This window comes from Mustelus asterias, chromosome 3, assembly GCF_964213995.1.
Source record: "Mustelus asterias chromosome 3, sMusAst1.hap1.1, whole genome shotgun sequence".
Classification (NCBI taxonomy): Eukaryota; Metazoa; Chordata; class Chondrichthyes; order Carcharhiniformes; family Triakidae; genus Mustelus; species Mustelus asterias.
The window spans coordinates 122,278,485-122,304,779 of NC_135803.1; the positions used below are offsets into that span (position 1 = coordinate 122,278,485).

The 26,295-nt window shown below is 40.0% G+C and overlaps 1 protein-coding gene across 1 annotated transcript in view; it reads right to left on the reverse strand.

Moving 5' to 3' along the window:
* The window catches only part of atxn7 (ataxin 7), a 131,254-nt gene that overhangs the window by 44,457 nt on the left and 60,502 nt on the right, over positions 1–26,295 (reverse strand). Inside the window, exon 3 of the mRNA XM_078209512.1 lies at positions 21,855–21,959. Within this exon, the coding sequence (XP_078065638.1) occupies positions 21,855–21,959 (105 nt within the window). The remainder of the gene's footprint in view (positions 1–21,854; positions 21,960–26,295) is intronic.

Consider the following 26,295-nt stretch of genomic DNA (forward strand, 5'->3'; position numbering starts at 1 on the left):
CCTACTTGTGACACTAATAAATGAAAACTAAACAAAGAGATGGCTTTTAAGAGGTGATTGAGAGGGGAATTCTAAGGTGTGAATTCTAGAGCATTAAGGCTTGCATGGCAGAAGATTTAACTGCCAATGATGGAGTGAAGGAACTGTTCGACTTGGAGCTCTGTTACAGCAGAAATGCTTTAGCCATGTCCTCAAAGCATCCCGGTTGTCTCATGGGAGTCCCTAACTTGTGACCGACCAAAATGGAGAAGGTTTACTTAAGGCGGCATCAAATGAATCTGACGACATTGTTGGGATCATGCCCAAGGAGATGGTGGGAAAATGGGGGAATCCGTGTCCAGAGTCAATCGAAGGGTTTTTCCTGAAGGTTACAGATCTGGAGGAGAAAAGGGAAAGACCATTAAATGCAAAGGAGAAGAATTTCAAATTTGAGGCATTAGGGGATCAAGAGCCAACATAAGTCAGTGTGCATATGTCGATGGCTGAATGGGATCTAATGTTGGATAGGATACAGACAGCAGAATATTTGGACGAGCCAAAGTATATGGAAAGTGGAGATACCAGCCACAAGAGAATTAAAATCATCAAAGCTGGAGATCACAAAAACATGGATAGGGTTTCCAATAGCAGATGGGTTAAGGAAAGGATAGATGGAGGCAGGCAATGTTTAAGGTGGAACTTGGCAGCTGCTTCTCAATGGAAAGGGTACCAGTCAGAAGTTCAGCTCAGGGTCAAAGAAGATACCAGGTTTGTGAACAGTCGAGTCCAACCTCAGACAGTAGCTGGGGAGGGGTGTGGAATCAGCGGCCAGCATATAGAATTTGTGGTAGGACCAAAGTCCATAGCTTCTGTCTTCCAAACAAGTTGAGTTTCATGCAAGAGTGCCCTAAACACATACAAAAATGTAAAAATACTGGTGAATGAGGAGAGAGATTGGCTTGCATCAATTGTTAGGGACCAGATCAGAAACTTCAAGGTATGTTATGAAGTTGGCCTAGACCCCAAGTTTTTTTTGCCTTTGTCATTAGGGTGAACATAAGGTGTTTCACTCCAGGTATGATTCGATTGATCCATTAAGAAGCTTTTGTTAAAACAAGCTTTTTAACACCACAGTTAAAATACAACAAAAAGGATTAGCATACTTCAACATGACGAGGTATAATTCTTAACAGCTAGCTATCTCTATAGTTCCAATTTAAGCAATATCCTCAGAGACAGAAATCCTTCTTCAGAATCAGTTAGCACAAAAAACAGCTATGCTCATGTGGATACTACGTTTCCAGCCTTCTAACCCCTCTGCCTTAATTAGGAAGGCAGAAAAGAATCTCTCAAAGCAGTAAAGATGATATCACAAGATCAAAATTTTGAGAAATGAAATGCCAAAATTGAAAGAATAGGCAATCAAATCTTAAATTTCAGTCCACCCAAATAAGCTGTATAACCTCCCCTTGCTGGAAAATTCTACATGATTGGTAATTCATGAACTAAATTAGCAAACCAACTACAGACATCAGTACAAAAGGTGGAAATCTCTACTAATCATGGGGATTTTGCACTTCCTGGTTTTGTTCTGTCCTTTAAATTCCCACAAAGGTTCATCAAGGAAGTAAAATCATGCAATTAAATTACTGACCATTTAAAGTATGCATTGTACCCACCTAATCCTGGAGCTTTCAATTCTATCAAGTGCTTCATAACAAACGCCTTTTAATCACTGCCATGAGCAAGATAATTGCAAGGAGGAGGAAGCCATTCAGCCCATCTTATTTAATTTAGCAAGGGGTTCTAATGACTCAATCCATCCCTCCATCACTTATTGTAACATCCAATTAGTTAATTCTGGATTTTTGCTTTCATCACTTGTTGAAAGCCTTGATACTAAAGGATTTCTTGTAATTACTTCCTGCAAATCGAGCTGCCTTCCAATTCCATGCCTTATACTATTTTGGTACCAGGTGTGCAAATTTGACCACTTTATGGAGAGTTTCCGAATCCAAGTTGCTTATGCAGATTTGGAAAAGTAATAGCCCAACCATGTTCTTCACCCTTATTTCACGACTGCCTCCTTCCGTCATCAGCATGGCACCAATCCTTCATCATTTCCTATGATCCAGCCAATTTCATACCCATTTCCATGACCCCAAAGCCAAAAGTTTAATTCAAGAACTTTTAAATTGAACTTTGTCAAAGCTCCTTTGAATTTTGAGGCACATCATTTCACAAGAGCTGATCATAAGACAGCTGGGTGTAACTTCCTCAAAGTAAATAAGGTAGGACCTGCCACTTCTAAATCCAAATTGCCGTTAAATACATTATTATACAATTGGTTCTCAATTTTACATGGTATAGAGGGAAAACTAATAGGTCTGCAGTGTCATATCTATTGTGGCTTTTTATTTGAATATGGACAGATCAGGCAGTTTCCCATCTATTGGTACCTTTCCCAATGTCAATTAAATACCTCAATTATTTTTTAAAAAATATTAATTCACAGGAAATTCCCTAGCTGCTGTGTGAGATTTGAACTCCTGATTCTGGATCATTAGTCTAAATTCAGATTACTAGTCGAGTAACTACTGTGGTATTGTAGCTTTACATCTCTCATTAGCATTTATCCAGGTGCAGCCTGATGCTATCTGAGTTTGGGAATCAAGTCAATTTAGCTGGTCTAGGAATTCACTTAAAAAGTGACAATTATACTTTTACTTGACATAGCTTTGCAAGGAAAGATACCCATCACATACCTTGGCCAGGCAAAGGTAAGATAGTACCAAAATATTATTTAAATGATTAATAGGATGAATCGCTGCTGGCAAAGACAGCATTTATTGCCCAACTCCTCAAAAGTAGGAACGAGCCACTTTCTTGAACCACTGCACTGTGATGAAAATACCCCCAATACTGCTGTTAGAAATGGAATTCCAGAATTCTGACCTAGCAGCAATGAAGGAACAGTAATGTATTTTCAAGACAGTATGGTATGTGACTTGGAGGGGAACTGGCAGGTTATTGTGCTGTTCCAAAGTGCCTGCTGCCCTCATCATTCTAAGTAGTTGAGATCACAAGTTTGGAAAATGCTGTCCAAAAAGCCTTGGCAAGTTGCTGCAGTGCTTCTCTTAGCTAGCACAGTGCTGCCATGGTGCACTGATGGTGGAAGGCATGAGTATTTAAAGTGGCGAATGGAGTGTCAAACCAACTGTTTTGTCCTTGGTGGTATTAATCTTCTTGGGCATTGTTGTAAATGCACTCATCCAGCCAATTGGAAAGTATTCCATCATACTTTTGACTTGTAACTGGTGTACAGGAGTTAACAGGTGATTATTTGCTGCAAATTTCCCAGCCTCTGACCTTGCAACCACAGTATTTATGTGTGGTTGATCCATTTAGGTTTATCAATAAATATTCTGCTCATGCTCAAGCCTATTAGTAACTTTCATGGTTTTCCTTACTTTGCTGACTGCTCTCTTTCCATTATGACGCTAATGATTTTTGTTTATTGAACTGCCATCAAGAGCTTCTGAAAACAACAAATCTTCAATGCCCAGTGAGAAGAACTTACCAATGAAAACAAATAGAAACGGTGAGGGAGAAATGGTTGTAGGACAAGATTTTGAAGCAATCACATCAAGATGTTTTAAAAAATAATTTGTCTGCTATTTGTTCCCTCAATAGTTGGAATGTGTCCAAATTTATTTTTAAATTGCATATTTCGCAACAACATTACTGCATTTAAGCACAGAACTATACCTTCATTACAATTTTATCTGAAGGGTTCAGACTGTCTCCTTTGACTTGAACTTTGCTCAGAGCTGTGGTTTTACTAGTTAGAGACAAACACTGCAACTGAGCGCATGCAGTTTTCTTTTATATTCATTCCTGGTATGTGGGCATTGCTGGCTCGGTCATTCCAAATTGCCATTGAGATGGTGGTGGTGAGCCGCCTTCTTGAACCGCTGCAGTCCATGTGCTGTATGAACACCCACTGTGCTAAAAGGGAGGGAGGTACTTTGACCCAAAATGCAGGTGTAAATTACAAGGACCCCTTCCAAAAATAAACCCTGTTCCAATACATAGAGTACCCAGCCTTGTGAGACATCGCTCAAATTAATCATACTGAAGTACTCATTGCACTAGTCTCAAACACCATCCTCCAATTTGGGCAAACTACCTTCCCTTTGTGTTCCACACCCAGTAGCTCTACAATTCTGCCACCTCTCAGTAATCCCAGCAGTGTTAGAGATTTGTAATACTTCATAAAATTTTAGTGGCAGATTGTAAATGCATAACCCGTAATATTTTGATTAGTTTAAGGTATCAAGTATAAATAATGTATTGTAGCAAAATTTCCTCCCTCTATCATAGTAAAAGATATTAAAATGCATATTACATAGAGCTATATCACTTTTAATCTTCTGTTAAAATTATTCAGCAACAATAACTTGCTCTTGTTATAGCACATCAAGGACATAAATTTTTGAGTCAGTTGGGTGTTTGATATACTTAAGAATTTACCAACCGAGTTATTAGGAAAAACAAGTCACAACAGGAGTTTCTCGTTATTCAATATGGATCACAGAATTTAGGAACACACCATTTACCTGACCCCAAAACTGTAGGCACAGGTTGGCAAGACACTTGCCAAGTGGCAAAATGTGCAGAGGTACTGCTGGAGTTTAACTAGCTAAAGCTGTGCAGCTCATCAGACCACAGGTAAGCTTCCTGTGGCTTGTCCAGCCATGGCCACCCTATTTGTTCAGGATTGAATTATTCAGCCAATATTTTTCTAGTTATATAGTTTTGATACTGTCTTGTAGAAAGTTATAGTTATATCAATTCAGGGCTAAATTATACTCTTCAAAAATACATTTCCATGCTAATTCAACCCTACCATTATGAACCAAAGGATTTTAGTGAATATCCTGAAAATATTCAATTTAATAATCTCAATCTAATTTGTTCCCTCTGCTGCATTTGCTCCTTTAAAATGCTTTAATTCAAATATTGAAATAATGAGTTACATGATTAATATTAAACATTGTTTTCAACAAAGCAAAATGAGCCTATATTCTCTGATATTTAAAAGGATGAGGGGTGACTTAATCAATAATGTACAAAAATTCTTAACAGGGATAATGCAGGGAGGCTGGTTTCCCCTAGTTGGAGCTTTTAGAACAAGAGGTCAGCATCTCAGGATAAAAAGGTCAGCTGTTTCATTCTGTGACGAGGAGAAATTTCTTCATTCAGGGTTCAGTATTTTTGGAATTCTCTATCCTAGAGGGACATGGATGCTCGGTTGATTTAAGGCTGAGATTGGCAGATTTTTGACAGTAAGGGAATCTCAGGATAGAATGGGAAAAGAGTTAAGTCAAAGCTGGGCTGAAAAATGGCAAATGGAGTTTAACCCTGATAAATGTGAGGTGATTCATTTTGGTAGGACTAATTTAAATGTGGATTACAGGGTCAAAGGTAGGGTTCTGAAGACTGTGGAGGAACAGAGAGATCTTGGGGTCCATATCCACAGATCTCTAAAGGTTGCCACTCAAGTGGATAGAGCTGTGAAGAAGCCCTATAGTGTGTTAGCTTTTATTAACAGGGGGTTGGAGTTTAAGAGCCGTGGGGTTATGCTGCAACTGTACAGGACCTTGGTGAGACCGCATTTGGAATATTGCGTGCAGTTCTGGTCACCTCACTATAAGAAGGATGTGGAAGCGCTGGAAAGAGTGCAGAGGAGATTTACCAGGATGCTGCCTGGTTTGGAGTGTCGGTCTTATGAGGAAAGGTTGAGGGAGCTGGGGCTGTTCTCTCTGGAGCGGAGGAGATTGAGGGGAGACTTAATAGAGGTTTATAAAATGATGAAGGGGATAGATCGAGTGAACGTTCAAAGACTATTTCCTCGGGTGGATGGAGCTATTACAAGGGGGCATAACTATAGGGTTCATGGTGGGAGATATAGGAAGGATATCAGAGGTAGGTTCTTCACGCAGAGAGTGGTTGGGGTGTGGAATGGACTGCCTGCAGTGATAGTGGAGTCAGACACTTTAGGAACATTTAAGCGGTTATTGGATAGGCACATGGAGCACACCAGGATGGTAGGGAGTGGGATAGCTTGATCTTGGTTTCAGATGAAGGTCGGCACAACATCGTGGGCCGAAGGGCCTGTTCTGTGCTGTAATGTTCTATGTTCTATAGCCAGCCATAAACCTTTTTAATTGGAACCAAATGCTTCAATTTCTTAAGTGCAGAGCCAATTTGTTAGGCAAATGACAGTGAAATTCTACAATTGAGCCAATTATCCTGGATAATTTTCAATTCATAATCTTTATTATCATGAAATGACTTTTGTGTCACGGTACCAGCCATCAGGAAGTCCATCAATCATCCCAAGTATGCACCTTTGAACAGCTAGATTTACCAACATAAATCATGCATTGGACAAAAGTTATGTTGCAAATTGTTTTTGCCCATCTACAAAGGCACTAACATTCCCTCCACTATAGTGAAGTGCATCATCCCTCACACTTCAATTCCAAACTCAAAAGCCGAAATATTTCCAGTGTTGCCTCAAAAATTAAACCCCACACCAGGGATCAGTTTTTCTGAGCATAGGGTTTCTGCATTACTTAAGTATTGAATGAATGTGAACACACTCATCAGTCTTCCAGTTTTACCTATTTTAGCATAATTCGTAGAGCAGGTGCCACCTATTTACACATTTGAACTTGCAGGTATTGTTCTGTGCACAAAGATATTTATTTAATGTGTTCCATAATTTGAGTTGCTTCTTCAGATACCACTGCCCTTCTAATATGGCATCACCTGCCAATTGGATTGCTTGGCACGGATATTCCAGCAACAATCAACATACACTGTCAAAACAGTCATGGCAATATTGTCTAAACTCCACTGAATACTGGATTACACAGTTCTCTTTTATAAGAAGCTCGTTATATTTGATTCTCAAAGTCAAATTCAAAGTCCTTTGGCTTAACTGTCTGAAGTTAGGGCATTGAGGAATTCAGTGACAGTCACACCATTTTTCCATTACATCTGCTTTATCCGATCATTAGTTCATTTCCATCAGTTAGGATAGGAGCAAAGGTTGTGGTGGGTGAGCCATACACAGTCTTCAGAAGATTGTAAAAACACAGATCATGCCTCTCAGCTAGATGTTGCCGTTCATCAACCTTTCTATTTCACCAGTCGTTCAATGTTTCTCTTAAAGCAAGCTGGAGTTATGTTTTATAGGTTTGAGGCTCGATTGTTGATTGTGGGCTGCTGGGCTGCATGTGTGAGCTGTTTCTGTCTGAGAAGATGGGAGATGTCTTCATCATTCGCATCAAACCAGTCACTGTGTTGGCACTTGCAGTATCCCAGGACATCTTGAAAATCGGATCACCAAGTGGTCTCCATTAATTTTCTATGTCACTTGAGGGAGAAAGATCAAACTTTAGTGTGGTGCCAAATTGTATAGCAAGGTCTAAGGCAACAGTTTGTGAACAGTTTGGCACCTAGCTTTAGTCATGCCTGGTGGGTTGATTTAATGTTGTCGCTGGATCCAAAACACGAGCCTTACAAACTTCTGCCTGGCAGACCACCTCTCCTTGGAAATCCGGCCCATATGGAGGCAAGCACTGCAATTTGGTTTAGCATGTTGTTTAGAAGACCATTTATACCAAGTTCACAATCTGCAAATGTGCTCAGAGGACAGCCGGAGGTTGTTCAGCTGCAGAGGTTCCCCAAGCACCAACAACAATACATAAACTGCCAGTTCTGTGGATGTCTATGCCAATTCTGCATTAGACTCTTCAGTCATAAGAGGATGCATAAAAGAAATCATTCACTTGAACAAGGAGTCCATCTCTTGGCAGACTTCTCTCCAGAATCGGCTTGTTCCACCATGAGAAGTGCAGCAGAAATCATCTGACCTCACCTAAATTCTGAGGCTGCATTCCCATCACCTCTCAGGAATGGAAAGATAATACTTAACAACAGTTGACAGTAAAAATGGGAAGGTTTCCTTCAGCTTTGATGAAAGGTCATTCTCATTGGCCCAGAATTTGATGGGAACATAGTGAGCTTAATGTTCATGCTGTTCGGAGGCATTTAAAAAAACCCAGCAATTTGAAGCAGTGAAGAAAAATGGTGCGAGTTGCAAATCACAACCAATTACCAGATGATTTGTACATAGAAATGCAGAAATAGGCCATTTGGCCCTTCAAGCCTGCTTCGCCATTCATTATGATCATGGTTGATCATCCAACTCAATAGCCTGATCCTGCTATTCCCCCATATCCTTTGATCTCCTTCACACCAAAAGCTATATCCAACTTATTCAGCTTTATTGTTCATTTCGCAAAAACACAAGGACTCTTAATGACCATATTTATTGCACAAGGGTCTGGTACATATAGGGTTAACAAGGGACTGAATACAGTACCCTCCACTCAGTGTTATAAGAGAACACATGACCTGCATCTATGGATCAGTGTAAAGTTTGACAGAGCCTTAGAATGTAGAATGAAGCAGGGAAACAGCTCCGAACTTGGGCCTTTACTGTACTTATGTATTCGGTTGGAGTAGTTAGTAAATACTTAATGCTGAACTACTAAGACTACAAATACTTTAATAAGACCTATGAACAAACCACATCCAACACCTTTCAACAGTGACAGTGAATGGGGCATCTTAAAACCTTGCAGAGTCTGAAGAAAATTAAAATCCTGGAAAACGGAGGAAAGATCAAAGCTGTATTCTGACCTGAAGAAAAGTTCAAGAAGCAAAAGCGCCAAAGGAAACCACCAGAGAAAAACTCCAAAGAAACGCTCGAAAACCGAAGGCCGAAATTAAATTCTTTCCTGCAGCAGAAGACTCCACTGAATCCCCTGCAAGTCCAGCTTCAATACCCAGTGTGCGCAGAGTTAACAGACCTAGCAAGGGGAAGTTAAAATTTAAAATTGCTGGACAGCACAAATCCTGAAAAATGGTTAAATACTGCGGTGGTCAGACATTTTCTTTTAAAATCGCAGTCCAAAAAACCAGATTCCCTATCAGCAGCTGAACATGTGGCAGTCAAGCTCGCTCTGAAGAAAACAAATTAAAAATTAATCACAACTGAGTAGACAATTTTAAAAAAACAGTAAAAGTCAGGATCGACTGCTTTGTAAACCTGAGAACATAGTGCTAATGCGGGTAAGACTCTCTAACTTGTTAATCCAGCCATTACTGAACACTTAAATGTGGAGATCGTGAACACCAATAATGCAGCAGGCTGCCAAAAGTGGCAAGCACAGGGAAAACCATTTGTGAAGAAGCATATGGTAGAGCCATCTTGGATTTTTGGAAACCTTTTAAAACATGCTATTAAAACATTTTGACCATGGATCAGAATTCCACTCTTCCAGATCAATAGACGTATCCAAGGCTCAGATCAAATCACAAAATTAGGAACTTTGAGAAGAGAGATTCCTTAGATACACGGTTCCTTCAGATCTGGATAAAAGGACAGAAGCTGAACAAGTTCAAACACCATTTTATTCAGTAGGTTTGGTAGCCAATTATATAATAACTAATCAACAAATCAACTGCAAAATTTGATAAAGTTTTAGAAACATTCAATGTTTATGTTAATAAAAGCGACAAAATCCTGGAACTGGCCAAGTTTAATAAATCTGTTGACTCCTTCATTAACGAGCTGCCCAGAATGGCTGATGGTTGTGATTACGATGGCCTGAAATCTGAGCTAATCAGGGATAGAATAATTGTGGCAGCAGCAGACCCCCCACACTCAAACATGTTTCAAACGAAAGAAGGTCTAACCCTTGAGAGGGCCATCCAGATTGCCAGGTAATCTGAAACCCCTTTCCAACACAGATCCATATTAAAGGGGAGAAAACAAACCATGGTACAAACTACATCACACTGTCCAGTTCGTGAAACAGCGACACTCCTGGTCATGGGAAGCAATACCTTAACTGACCAGTAGATAAAACATGCCAGTGCTGTGGAACAAACGTCATTGATGTCTGTCAATTTCAGGCTTTACATTTTCAACACAACGGAATAGGATCCTTCAGAAGAAGTTGTGCAAAGCTCAAATATCAAAATGCACACAAGACTCCCAGAGGATCTAGGAGGTCGAGACTGCATACTAAAAGGTCACAAACTCTACTTTTTGGGTGAGGTCAAATATCCTGGATATGTTCTTAGGAATACATCTGAGTTAATGGCCTTTTCACAAATTTTAAGCTGGACAGGAGCCAGTGTTACAGTTCTATTAGACAAAAGTAGTATGGTTGAGATACCTCTGGCTACAAACAATACACACCATTTCAACAGCTCAGAGGAACCAGACTCCTAGTCATAGGCATGATTCTGGAACTATTAAGGTATGGTAGCAAACCAATCTTCAAGGGGATGTATGTCATCCGTAACCAGTCTTTTCTCTCCTGAGCAGAGATGCCTGTGCAGCCCCGAATCTCCTCAATACACCAGAAGTCAACCAACCACTGTTATAAATTATATAGTGATGCAAGGTCCTGAGCACTCTAACAAGATTCTCCCACTGGGACTTTAGCTCTCAATTGCTTTCTGTCTTTGCAGAGCAGGTTTGTCTACTTTCGTTACAGGTGCCAGAAACCCATCATTGGTTAGATCAGCCAAACACTCAGTTGGTTACCATGACACCTCTAATAGATTACCATGACACCTCTAAAAGATGTACACGGTACACACTCTTGCAACTCGGCCAACGTTGTCTACTTGATACGCTGCAGGTAAGAATGTCCCGAGGCATGGTACATTGGGGAAACTATGCAGACGCTGCGACAACGGATGAATGAACACCGCTCGACAATCACCAGGCAAGACTGTTCTCTTCCTGTTGGGGAGCACTTCAGCGGTCACGGGCATTCGGCCTCTGATATTCGGGTAAGCATTCTCCAAGGCGGCCTTCGCGACACACGACGGCAGAGTCGCTGAGCAGAAACTGATAGCTAAGTTCCGCACACACGAGGACGGCCTCAACCGGGATATTGGGTTCATGTCACACTACCTGTAACCCCCACAGTTGCCTGGACCTGCAGAGTTTCACTGGCAGTCTTGTCTGGAGACAATACACATCCTTTTAGCCTGTCTTGATGCTCTCTCCACTCACGTTGTTTTGTTTCTTAAAGACTTGATTAGCTGTAAGTATTCGCATTCCAACCATTATTCATGTAAATTGAGTCTGTGTCTTTATATGCCCTGTTTGTGAACAGAATTCCCACTCACCTGAAGAAGGGGCTTGGAGCTCCGAAAGCTTGTGTGGCTTTTGCTACCAAATAAACCTGTTGGACTTTAACCTGGTGTTGTTAAACTTCTTACTGTGTTTACTTCTAATAGATGACAGTGAAGATCCAGCAACGAGAAGAGCCTTAACCTCCGGCTGCGACACCAGTTGGAGATATATACCCAGGAACTACAGGACAGACGCTGCAATCCCCATCCAGCATAACTGTACCAGGGAATGAGTAGCAGCCATCCATTGACAAAAGTACATCACACAGCCAGGTGCAAAGATAAGCTTCCTCCCAAGTCACACCCTCAACAGGAAGAGCCATCTTGCATCCCAGCATACATCACAGTGAGCCGCATGAAAGAATAATAAACACTATAAAGACCAGCCCAGAGTTCATCCATTCTGTAAAGAACAGGATAAACTAAACAGCACTCCAATTGGGGAATCAACAAAGAGGGATTCAATGCTAATGAATGGAAAGAGAGGATGAAACGATACCCGGTGCCAGAACAACTCCAATTCAACAGAACCTACCACTCCTCTGATAGTAGTGAAAGCAAGATACAAAAGGGTTAAGGCCTCCAGACCACCTGCACCTACAAACTCAGAAATTGGGGCGGGGGGGGGGGGGGGGGGGGGGTGTAAGGTAGGTAGGGGAAAGATTGTGAAGTAGTAATGATGTAAATACATGGGGAAAACTGCGATAACTTTAAATATAGTAGATAAAGACCTTGTGGGAGGTGTTAGTACAAGGATCTGGGACGGAGTATGGTATCACCCACAGCGATAAGAGAACACATTACCCTCACCTAGGGGTTAGTGTAGCATTGGGCAGAGCAGTGTATAGGAGCATGGAGACAACTCTTAGCCTGAACCTTTACTGCACCCATGTATATAATTTCTAGCAGTTAACAAACACTTACTGTTGAACTACACAATACTACAAATGCCTTAATAAGATCTTCTAAATTACACCCAACACCTTAAACAATATTTATGTTCCTGCAATGCCATTTAACCTTGGAGGTCCAAAAAATGCAACAATTAGAACTGTGAAATAAATTAAGGGATTCTAAAATTGAATTTTCAAAGATGTTCTTATATTTCCTTTCTCTGAATTCCTTCAAAATCCATTTTTCTTTCTCTCTCTTTCCATATCCAACTTGACTAATTCATAGAACTGAAATGGCTTTTTATCCACGTCACAAATAACATCCTATGTGACTGCGACAAAGGTGAAATATGCTTCATCATCCTTTATGACCTGTTTGCAGCCTTTGACACATGACCACACCATCCTCTTCCAATACCTCCCCATCGGCATCCAGCCGAATGGGACTGTTCACAGCTGGTTCCTTTTTCATCTATCTAATCCTACTGAGAGAGAGTATCAGTGGCAATGACTTATCTTCCTGCTCCCACACCATTACCTTTGGCGTTCTCCAAGGATCAATCCTTGGTCGTCCTCCTATTTCTCACTTACATGCAGCTTCTGGGTGACATCATGCAGAAGTGTAGTGTTAGTTTTTACTTGAATGTTGAAGACATCCTACCCTTACATCTCTCTTCACTCCTCCGCTGTTTTTAAAATCAGACTGATTATCTGATATTCAGTACCAATGAGCAGAACTTTCTGCCAATTAAATACTGGGAACACTGAAGCCATCGGTTTGCCTGCACTGAACTCCATTCCCTCTACTGTCTCCATCTCTCTCTCCCTATCAACTGCTTAAAACTAAACCAGTCTGTTCGCAAACTTGTCATATTTGACCAAGTTGACCATTTATTCATGCCACCACTGGACTGATAATTTCCACCTCCATAACATTGTCTAATTTTGCCCATCTCAGCTCACCTGCTGCAACTCTCACCTATGCCTTCATTACCTGCAGACGCAATTGCAAATCACTTCTGGCTGATCTTCCATATAAATTCCAGCCTTTGTAAACTGGAGGTCATTCAAACTCTGCTGGCTGTGCCTTAATTCACACCAAATCTTGTTCTCGCACCACCCTTATGGTTACTGACTGAAACTGGCTCCCTGTCTTGCAACCTCTTGATTTTAAAATTCTCATCCCTATTTCCAAACACCCAACAGGATTTTGCTCCTCCCTATCTCTGCAATCTCTTCCAGCCCCACAACCGTCCAAGAAATCTGCGCTCATCTAATTCTGGTCTTGAGTATCCCAATTTTAAATCACTCCACCATTGGTGGTGACACATTCAGCTGTCTAAGCCCCAAGTTCTGATGAAAGGTCATCAACCTGAGGTGTTGACTCTTCCTCCACAAATGCTGCTTAACCTGAGTATTTCCAACATTTCCTGAGGTATTTTAGGAGATTTATTTGGTTTGCTGTATTAACATGGTAAATGGACTCATACATTTACGATTTCACTATAAATAGCAAACAAACAAGAAAACATCTTCCCTCTACATCTCTTCCCAGTTCGAATTCAAACAATTCTATCCACAATTCAATTTTAATATGCAAACTACATTATAGTTTCTAAACCAAACACTACCAAAATTTGCACTTACATATTGTTAGTCTTTCCAGTTGCAAAGGTTTATTTAATCCAAAATGTCTTGGTGAAGTTAAACATCTCTAAGTGAGGTAATTGCTATTTTCTCAGAAAGATGGGAAATATTAAAGTACACGACAGAATAAACACATCCAAATAGTGATTGCGGAATAAAGTGAATTCTTTAAAAGCTGATCTCCAAATCGGGAATCAAATCTGTACAGCAATTATTAATTCAGAGTATTGCCTTATAAGTTCCAAAACCAAATAGAACTGAACAGCATAAAATAATGAACACACACACACTTAAAGACAATGTCTCCAAGCAAAGCACCATTAATAACAGACTTAATGTTCTCTAAAGAAGCATATTTAATGTTTGAAATAAAGGAGCACCTTCAGAATGACGATCAAAATAGGAATTTAACATTTTGAAAAAATTCCCAGAATCGTTAAATTACCAACCCCCATTAATAGGGGAGATTCCGATTTAATGTGTAACATTGCTTAACAAAGCGAACAACCGTGTTCCTAACAGAACTGGGATTATCGAATGTTTGCTCTCAACATTTAATGGGTTTGAAAAACCATTCTTCAGGTAGATAAGGAATTTACAATACGTGTAGATAGAACTCACAATCAACAAGATTGAGGTGACAAAATTAATGAGGGAGCAATTCTATACTTCCAGAGAATTGTTTATTTATGAAGTTCTTGCCTTGAGGTGAAAAACCCATTTTAAAAAATGAACAGGGCTCCTCAGTGAAGCGTCCACATTAACTGAAGCAGCAAAGTCAAGTTGACATAAGCCTTAGGTCCATATAGGACCAGGTTCATTGCTTGCTTACACCATCACAGTTGGTTTATTTACAGATTGGTAAAGGTACTCCTCCCTTCAATTATTCACTATATGCTAGCTTTGTGGTCTTAGTAATGTGAAACTGGGTGATTGCCAGAAAGTGCTCTGCCATGCAGGAATGAAATCTGGGGTGGGCTTGTACAGAGTATATTAATTGAAAAAAAGATATAGAAACCGGCTCTACTTTAAAACAGTATTAAAAAGGTGGCCATTTTTATTTCCTGCCCAAAGAGTAGGTCTTTTTTTGGGGGGGGAAGAGTTATAGTTCGATGTTGAGGTTAACAATCCATTCAATAACTATGGCTGAGAATGGATCTCTCAGAGCAGAAGTTCAGTGTGTGAGCAATGGTCTGATCTAGATGGTTTCCTCGTGTTTCACTTATGGAGCCAACGAACACATCTTCCCAGCCTGTCCTCAAGTGGTTGAGAATTGTCAAGATTTACCAACAAGATTGAAACACAAGACTTCATCACTGTCAATTATCAGGTTGTATTTAGTGGTATTTGTAGTCAACCAGCTGGTGAACCATTGCGATTTGGGGCCATTGCCAGGTTACATGGTGTGAAATGTGTTCCAGTAGGAACTATGAGAACTTCAGATGGAGTCGGTGGACATTTTTCCAGGTCCTGTGATGAGGTGGTTTTCCCTGTAGACATCAAGAGGCTCGATATGTGCCAGCACAGGAAGCCACACCATCTGTGCTGGGTCTCAACATCCCAGAGATAATCCTCATGACTTCCTGGAGGTGAATATCCACTACGTTTGTGTGCAGCTCCTGAGCCAGATTGAGCAGCAGTAAACTCTGCTGTTGGGGAGACAGCAACCTTCACATGGTCCTCCTGTTAATGCAAATTATCCAACTTGAAGCCTGCAAATTAATACTGCCAAGGCGGCAGCCAAACCCTGGCTATCTGGGTTCCTGGTCCAAGCAGTAGAATTCACTGCAAATGTTCTCTATGGAAAACGATACTGCACTGCAAAATTTATAGGCACTTTCTTTTAATGAGAAAAACGCAAACACAGAATCAAGCAAACAAAGAACCTCCAATGCAACATCTAAAAGCCACGCAACAGAACTTTAAGTTACATTCTTGAAAAATTCATTTTATGCCATAACCAGAGCTTTTAGTGCCAAATTGCACTTTCAGCAATAAAGAGATTCTGGCAGGTATTTCTGCATTTATTCTGTTGTTCGTAAAACTAGTTTTATAAACAGAACCCATTGGTGAACTGAAGATACAACCGAATAGCATGAGGGAGTAAAGCAAGACCTGAACAGGATGTAAAGAGTTCTTTTGGGAATGCATGGACCATACTCTAATCAAGAGTTTGAAAAAAAATCAAATTTTTCACAGGAAAGTAAATAATTGATTAGTGAAGATATCTCCTCTTTTCCATATTTTTCACTCTAAAAACTCTAGCTTCGGTTGAAACTTGGGAGCCAAGAAATTAAATACTTCATTTGGAGTAAGTAAAACAGCAAGTGAATTAATGGGAGTATTAGCTCAACAGCTTCACACTGAATGCAGATTTCACCAGAACACAAGGCAATTTGGTGAGTGGGTGAAGTTGTTGAGGTGGGGGCAGGAGGTGCTGCTTGCTAGATAAAAAGGTTAAATTAGGATTTCGGCTAAGTTACAGAAAGGTAAAATCTAAAAGCATATAACTAAATTTAATACATTAAATAAGCTTATTACTTAGATTAAAAACCATAGATATTTGAGTGATATTTTAAAACTTGAAAAAATTAAAAATACAATAGAGATGGCAGGCTAGGTAATAGTTTGCAGCTGCAGAATATGAGTGTATTGGACATTTGTGTCATCGACATGGGCAGCAAGCATCTGTAGCTCAAATGAATTTCAGCTCAAGAGTTTGAGAGCTGGCATGGAAGCTTCAGACTGTGATGCATTAGGGAGAGAGAAAGTTGCCTGGACACTGATTCAGGAGGCTGTCAAAGCCCATTGGTTAAATACTTCAGCTCAGGGACAAGAGGGTGCGACTACAAAAAATGGGTACCCAGAAGATAACTTTAGAGAATCCTCAGTTCCTGCATTCATTCAACAGGTACAAAGTTCCTGCAGCCTGTGTGGATAGAGCAGGGAGTGCAGATAGGATGAGCAAACTGACCCCAGCACTGCAGTAAAGGTGGGCATTCAAGTTTAGAGTGCAAGGGAGATAGATGTTGTTCTCTGCGTCTGAGAATGAGTCCCAAAAGCTGTTATCTACCTTGTATCATGTTTAAGGACACCTCCTTGGTGCTGGAGAACTTGATATTGGAGGGGAAAATATACCTTTGTAGAGGCCCAAGTAGGTACCAATAATACAGAATGGACTAAGAAAGAGGTTCTGCTGAGGGAGTATGATCAGCTTAGGGCTAAACTGAAAAGCAGAATTACCAAGATGATAAACTCTGGATTATCTGAGCTACAAGCAAATTAGCATGGGGTCAATAAGGTCAGAAAGTTAAATGTGTGGCTCATATATTGCTGTGGGAGAAATGAGTTTCAATTCATAGGGAACTGGCACCAATACGGAGGAAAGAGGGAAATGCTTCATTGGGACAGACTTCACTTGAACTCTTCTGAGACTAGTTTCCTGGAGAATCAAATAAACAGGTCTGCAGATAGGGCTTTAAATTAATAATAATGGGGGAAGTTTGAGTGAGAGAAAATTTAGAAGTTAGAGAGAAATGGTAACAGCTCAGGGTAGTAATTTGAGTAGATAACCAGGGTAGGACAGAAGGGACAGAGCACACAAACAGAAAAGTGCACCAGCAAATAGCAACATGAGTGGGGAAAAATGGCAAAACAAGAGAAAAAGCTCATCAGAATGAATGCAGTATTTGTAACGGAATAAGTGAATTGATGGCATATATAGAAATAAATGGGTATGATTTGAGAGCTAATAGAGATGTGGTTGAAAGGTGTCCAAGAACGGAGACTGAAGATTCATGGAAACTTCACCTTTCTGCCTATTCTTAAAAAATGTAAAGGAAATGGGCCAGCTCTGTTAAAGAGGATGAAATCAGTACAGTAGTGAGAAATATTTGTGGTTCATAAGATCAAGATGTAGATTCAGTTTGGGTGGAGATAACAAATAGCAAGGGAAAGCAGTCACCAGTGGGAGTGGTCAATGGGCCTCCTAACTGCAGCTACACAGCAGTGTAAATCAATAAGTCATGGCGGCTTGTAAGAGAAGGTACTGCAATAACTTTCACATCGGCTCGACAAATCAAACTGGCAATGGTAGCTTTGAAAAGAAGTTCAGTGCGTGTGCGTGCGCGCGCGCCATAGTTTCTTAGAGCAATACACTGTTGAATCAATCAGGGATCAGGCTATTTTAGATCTGATAATGTGGAACAGGAATCATTAATGATCATACAATCAAGGATCCTCGCTGGAAGGGTAGTTAAAACATGACAGAATTTAATACCCAATTTGAGAGTTTATACATTTGTAATCAGACCCAAAATTCAAAGGTAGTTAGCTAAAGTGGACTGGGGAAATAGATTGGTACAAGCACTGGAAAACGTTGAGATATTTCATAATTCTCAAAGATCTAATCCATTGAGAGAAAAAAAGCATATAATGTTGCCAAGATTAATGGTAGACCAGAAACCAGAAACTCAGGGAAAAAAAAGAAATCAGCAAAGACAGACCAAGGATGACCAAAAGAATGAGAGAAAAAATAGTTTTTATATTTCATAGTTTACTCTAAGGACTTCAAACACGAGAGAGTAGCTGAAATAAATGTTGGTTCCTTGGCTGAGGCTAGGAATTAATAATGGGAGACAAGGAAAGTGAGATTTTGTATCTATCTTCACAGTAGAAGACAAAAAGCATCCGAATAATAATAGAAAATCAGGGGGTAAAAAGTTATGATCTTAATTTTAAACAATTATCACTACAAAAAATAGTACTACAATTTCAAGAGGCTAAAGGCCGACTAGACCTCTGAGCCTAATGGCCTACATTCTAGAGACTGAAAAGAAGTAGCTGCCAGGATATGAGATGCATTGGTTGCAATGTGGCAAAATTCACTACTTTCTGGAATGGTCCCAGTGAATTAGAAATCTACAAAGTTAACAGCTGTACCGAAGAAAGGAGGGGGACAGAAACCAGGGAACTACAGGTCAGCTAACCAAATATCTGCCACTGGGAAATTGTTGGAATCCATTATTAAGGAATTACTGGTGGGACATTTGGAAATCAGGAGGGTCAACATGGATTTGTGAAACAAAAATAGTGTTTAACAAGTGTATTAATGTTCTTTGGGGAGATAACAGGAGGGTAGGTAAAGGGGAACCAGTCATGTATTTGGATTTTCAAAAGTAATTCAATAAGGTGCCACATAAAAGGCGGCTGCACAAAAAGAGTGCATGGATCCAGTAGTGGCTAACTAACAGAAATTGGGGTGTCGGGGTAAATGCGTCATTTTCAGGTTGGCAAACTGTGACTAGTAGCAGGGATCAGTGCTGAGGCCTGAACTAATTATATCAATGACTTGGATGAAAGGACCAAACGTAGTGTACACAAATTTGATGTAGGAAAGCAAGTTGTAGTGGAGGACATTTTGCAGACGAAGTGTGCAGAAAAAATTGGCAGATGGGAACATAATGTGGAAAAATATGTGGTTAACAACTTTGGCAGAAGAAACACAAAATATTATTTAAATGGGAGAGACTACAGAATGTTGCTCCATGGAAGGATCTGGGTGGTCCTTGCACATGAAACATGAAAAGTTGGCATGCAATAAAATAGGAAGGCAAATGAAATGTGAGGAGTATGGAATGGAGAAGTAGGGAAGTCTTATTATAGCTGTACAGGATGTTAGTGAGACCACACCTAGATTATTGTGCATAGTTTTGGTCTCCTTATTCAAGGAAGGATGTACTAACATTGGAGGCAGTTCAGAGAAGGTTCATCAACCTGATCCCTGGGATGAAAGGGTTGTCTAATAATAGGTTGAGTAGGTTAGACCTATACTTATTGGCATTTAGGAGGAGGTGGTGATTTTATTGAAAACATATAATATTCTGAGTGGGAATGAGGAGGGTCATAAACCTTCGGAATTCTCTCCCCAGAATTCTTTGGAGGTTGAGTTATTGAATACATTCACAGTTGTGATAAGACAGCTTTTTAAACTTTGGGGAGTCAAAACTTATGGGTAACAGGCAAGAAAGTGGAGTTGAGGCCAAAATCAGATCAATCATGATCTTATTGAATAATGAAGCAGGCTCGAGGGGTTGTACGGCTTGTTCCTGCTCTTATGTTCTTATATTATTTGTGGATAGGTTTACACCATCTAGTTTGCTATGCTACCCATTTTTAAAATGTCCCAAAACTAGAGCTACAAGTCTTTGAAAAGTCTCTCCAACTGCAACAATCATCATAATATTTGCAGCACGCCGAGAAACAGAGGGGAAGTAAACAGGAAATGCTGACATGTAGCAAGAGAGAAATCAAAATTCACAATAATAAATTCTCTACTTTTATCCATATGCAAGAGGTTTATTTGAAAATAGTTAGGTTAAATGTTTGTCAACACATTGGATTGACAGCTAACTGACCTACCTACGACTGTAAAAGTCACTGCAACTTGTTTTGTTCCTTAGCCTAAGCAGCAGGAAGTGCCAGAAGCATCATCCGAGCTGCAGTTTCTTTAATTAGTGTACGCAAACCATCAGTGGGGGACATATAATTATTATTTTACATAATTATTGGACTTCCCAGTGTAGTGAATTATACATTTTGAGACAGACAAGTTCTGTCAACAGTTTTACAGGCATACAGCTAACGTGTGATGACCCTAAAAGTGTGTCACCTCCTGCATCAGTCCAGCACACCACGTTGACTTTACAGGAGACAGTAATTCAGCTAAAAACCATGGCTCATCATCTCAAGACGTCTAATTATGATTCTAATGGTACTGAGTCAGAAGTGCCAGACAGAAAGAAATCTAAGTGTCTATTATACAGACATTTTTGGATTGTTGAAGTAACTTTGATTAGTCTGGTGATGCCTTGAATATTTTATGTGCTCCAAACACCAATGACAAATTTGTGCAACATATAAAAAAAAAGCTTTAAACCAAAACAACAGTAATGGAGCAGAAACGTGCATACCATATTTTACAATACACTGTCTCAGCTAAAACAGACTCTTCCATCATGAAAGGAAGCTAAACCAACCTCCAGAAGTCACCCTATTACAGAATGAAGACATCACAGAACAAAGCTTGGACCAAAGAACAGATATATTGATTGTAGCATGACTCGGTTCCACAAATTCGAGACAAAATTGTTGACAATCACAAGTTGCCCACTATCTAGGAAAACTACTTGCAACTTTTTTTCCCTTACAAAATTTGTCATTAGGTTTCTAACTTACCACTTGGCTCTTCATGATGATTCAGAATTCTCAAAGGCATGAAGCACTGCATTAGGGAAACCATGCTCACAAAACAGGGCGGAACACGATCGCAAGAACACAGAAAATTTCACGCTGCTCTTAAAAATATTTTTCATAGGAAGGGATTCATCAGTAAAGTGAACAGGTTTTGACAGTGCCTTAGGAACAGGCTTTAACGTACAGTGAACTCCAGCCAATTTGCTGTGGGATGGCAGAGCTTCATGGAGGACATGTTGGGTGATCAATGTGGGGGCACTGGGGGGGCAGTGAAGAGGGGAAGGGCTTACATTAACTCCTTCAGGAATGCATCCAGCCAGAGCTGGCAAGTCTACCTGTAGGATATTCCATCAGAGTAAATCTCATGGTTAAGTTAAATACTATAATAAAGCATTTGCAAAGCTTCTATTCGGAATTAAACCCGATGGCAAAATTTGTACTTATTTAGAAGCCCTGCAATATTACCTGAAAATACTGCTCCACTTGGCCACCAGTTAGAAGTAATTCTGATTTGTATATAGTTCTGATTAATTTTGGGAAATGGATACACAAGCTTTATTGACGGCAACAAAGCAACCCATGTCTATAATCATCTCTAACAATTTTCCATTTTTAAGCTTTTCCTGCCCTTCGTGGTAGCAATTTGTCAAGGCCAAGCCAACTAAGCAGATGAGTTTGTAAAAGAACAATGGGTACACAATGTCAGAGGCAAAATATCACGTGGGACATCTTGCATTGAGGATACAATGTTGAGCAAAATATGTATTGAGTAAACTTTGAACTCACCAAAATGTGCTTGAAAGGCCTGGGGCTTTACAACCTGATTACAATGATTACACATCACCAGATAAAAATCATCATGCGCTGGACAGTGACCAAATATTGGCATATCTGTAAAAAGATAACCAAGATTAAATTACATTTTACATTATAGCTACAAGTTTCCATATCATGTTCAGAAATGAAAACCTGCAGTGTCAACCAAAACTGTAATTTGTACTTTATTCAGCAGTAAATTACATGCACATTAATTTTAAGGTAACTTTATATTTTAAGAAACACAGCCGTTATTGCAAGATGACTGATAAATGGTATAGTTTGTCATTTCATAAACCAGTTAATAGTTTATAAACAGTTATATTGTAAATAGAGCTAAACATTTTTCAGGGCAATGCTAGCTATATTCTTAGTAAAAGTAAATTACTTCAAAATCAAAACTATGATAATAAAAACATCTGATTCCACATCAGAATAAGATGATCAACAAGCACAAAAAGCAGCAGATGTTTTGTGGATTCTTCGTGAACACCTTCTCTCCTATCCCTCCAACAAATAAGCCAAAATACTAACTAGTAAATTGCTGCTGTAAATAACCTCGCCAGTAACAGTCACGTGACCATATTATCCAGGTCAAACACTGCAAACAGCAGTTAAACCTTGGTCCTACGTAATACCAAATGAATCAGATGAGCTGCATTGTGCATGCACATGTGAAAATACATTACAGTATTATAGAAAACCTGAAGATGAAAGCTAAAGGCTTGCAATTCAACTTCAATACACAAACTGCTTCAGTTTTGCTCAAGGTTTGAGATCTAAATCCCAAAAGGAACTCCTTGATTCAAAGCAGAGGTATATTCTTCCGACCATTAGCACAAGCAATACTGAATATTTGACCTCCGCTAAAAACAAGGCTTATCTGGCAAAGTAACAAAATTGCATTTCACTGATGCACTTTTGCTTACTTATCACGACAAATACAGGCATGGAAAAGGGGTAATGTAGTGAATCAGCAATCTTTTTTTAAAAAAAAATACCTGACAGAACAGGGCATAGCAGTGCAAAAAAGCTAGAATGAAATAATGAAAACTTGCTCATCTAAATTCAAGCAGGAAGTGATGATGGTGATGTACTGGATGAGGCACAGCAATAAGCTGGGAAAATTTACTTAAAATACACAATGTATATTATACACAACATAATAAATATACACACTGCAAGCCTGGTTTGTAAAAATTACAAAGTGAACATGATTATTAAGACAGAAAACTAAACGATTGTTGTGGGACATAGACAGAATTAACAGAGTGTGGATTTATTAAGTGAACATGATTATTAAGACAGAAAACTAAACGATTGTTGTGGGACATAGACAGAATTAACAGAGTGTGGATTTATTAGGGAGAGAGTTTGCTGGGTGTGGAAATCCTTGGAGGAGATCGTACGGTGAGAGAACAGTGGAAATATAACTGCAAGTATTAGGCACATTTCCTGGTTTATAGATTGGTCAAATCTGTTGTGTTTTTACTATTTCAGCACCTCAGAGCTAAGTGATGGAACAGCTGGAAATACAGTCACAGTGGCTTGTATGATAGGAAGATATAGGAGAAGGGAATATGAAAAAAAGAGCATGGGCACTTGGAATGGAAGAACAGCACCACCTATTGTCCTTGGGGACAGGGTGAAACTCTAGATTTTAAACTGTTACAGATGGAAAAAAGTAACGAGAAAAAGGACAGGAAACAATTGCAACATTTACAGGAAGTGCATGCCATACACCAGGCATTTAAACTATAATAAAGATACAAAGACACATTATACTGAGATAGACAACAAGGAAGGAAAGAAAATTCATTCAAAAGCAAAATATTACGGGATACTGGAAATCAAATAAAACCAACAGAAAATGCTGAAAATACTCTGCAGGCCAGGCAGCACCTACGGAGAGAGTAAAAGAAGTTAAGAGTACAAAGAACAAAACAGCACAGAAACAGGTCCTTCGGCCCTCCAAGCCCATGCCGCTCCCTGGTCCAAACTAGACCATTCTTTTGTATCCCTCCATTCCTACTCCGCTCATGTGGCTATCTAGATAAGTCTTAAACGTCCCCAGTGTGTCCGCCTCCACCACCTTGCCTGGCAGCGCATTCCAGGCCCCCACCACCCTCTGTGTAAAATATGTCCTTCTGATATGTGTTAAACCTCCCCCCTTTCACCTTGAACCTATGACCCCCTCGTGAACGTCACCACCGACCTGGGGAAAAGCTTCCCACCGTTCACCCTATCTATGCCTTTCATAATTTCATACACCTCTATTAAGTCTCCCCTCCTCCGTCTTTCCAGGGAGAACAACCCCAGTCTCTCCTCATAACTAAGCCCCTCCATACCAGGCAACATCCTGGTAAACCTCCTCTGTACTCTCTCCAAAGCCTCCACGTCCTTCTGGTAGTGTGGCGACCAGAACTGGACACCTACATCAAGCTGAAACACCAATTCTTTCTCTCTTCAGATATTTGACCTTTTCCGTGTTCTAGCATTTTCTTTCTTTCATGAAGTCTGAAGATCACTGGCAAGGCCAGCATTTGTTGCCCATCCCCAACTACCCTTAAACTGGAAGGCTTGCTGGGCCATTTGAGGGAGCAGTCAAGGGTCATATTGCTGTTGAGCCAGGAGTCATAGGTAGGCCAGACCGGATAAGGATGACAGATTTCCTTCCCAAAAGCAAGGGAACTGGATGGATTGGTACAACAACTAATTATTGTGGCCATAGTCATCATTATTGTGATAAGCTTTATATTACAGATTTATTGACTGAATTTAAATTCCAGCAGCTGCCATGGTGAGGTTTGAACCTGTATCCCCAGGGTATTATCCTGTGCCTCTGGATTACTAATCCAGTGACATTACCACAACACCACCATTTTCAGATTTCATACATACCTGTACATGTGTGTTTGATGTAATGAGGACAGATCAACTAGCATAACAATGAGCTGAACTGAAGCATTAATCTACATAAAACAATTAGGCTAGACAGGTACCACATTCAACAAATCAGACATCTTAAAACAACATATTCAAAATCAGTCATGGTGTCCATATTTGAAATAAAATTACTTACAATGAGGAAAAGCCAGGCAAACGTGCTTGCTCAAACTGTGATATTAACACCGTGTTACATTAGAATCTATAATGATTTATCATTTTAACTAGAACCACCTAAAATTTAATATCCCCATGTTTACACATGTAATTCAGGTTCAAAATGTACTTATTATTAAAAAGCTTTCCTTGCGTTCCAGCAATGAACTGTTAATAGCTCCAAATGAACATCAGCCTGTAAATAGGCAGCCAGCAAGCTAATCTTTTAATCCCTGCACACCTGCTGTACATTAGTGCCTACTTTATTTCACATCTTTTGGATAAATATCTAATACATTTAAATAGCAGCCATTTTATGAAGCTTCCTTTAAATTCTCACAGACGTCACTGGATAGTGATTAGCAAGAGGAACTCTTGTACAAAAGACACTGAACAGCAGAGGCCAGCAAATACTGTTCAAAGGCCAGTTCATTTTGGCTACAGCAATTTGTTTCAAGGCCAAAAGATCTGGCACCACAGGAAAATGCTGAATTTTCCAATGAGTTTTCCCCAAGGAGCCTTGGCGTTCAATGTAATTTTAGGACAGAATACTATAACCTACACGATGAATTTGTCACCAAAATGCACATCATTCATTCAGCTGTCAAAGTTGTTTTTCACTACCCTTCAATCTGACATGCATCTTTACCTAATTTCTCAATCTCCAAGTTTGAATTGTTCCATTCAGGTCTCTATCCATGTCAATATACCAAAACATCCCTGATAAAAGTCACAAATGACATCCTCTTTGACAGTAATGATGCTGTGCACCTTCCAACACCATTTCACCCACACATTTCATCAGTGTATTTCTATCCTCACTTGGTTCCAATCTTGCCTATACAGAGCATCTCCAGCAATGGCCTCTCATCCTGCACCATTGTCTATTGTTGGCCCCACTTCTTTATCATCTAACTGCTGCCTCAGGTTGACATCATCCACGGCCATGGGGTAAGCTCCATTATGTACAATGAAGACATCCACATCACTCCACCAGCTGCCTCAGTCTTCCACTGACAAACACCCAGACTTGGATAAGCCACAATTTCTTCAATTAAACATTGGGAATGCTGAAGCCATCATCTTCAGCTGTCACTGCAAATTCTGCCAAACCTTGCCCAGGGCGGCACAGTGGTTAGCACTCTGCCTCACAGCTCCAGAGACTTGAGTTTGATTCCCAGCTTAGGTCACTGTCTGTGCAGAGTTTGTATGTTCTCCCAGTGTCTGGGTTTTCTCCGAGTGCTTCGGTTTCCTGCACAGTCCAAAGATGTGCGGGTTAGGTGCATGCCATGCTAAATTGCCCCTTAGT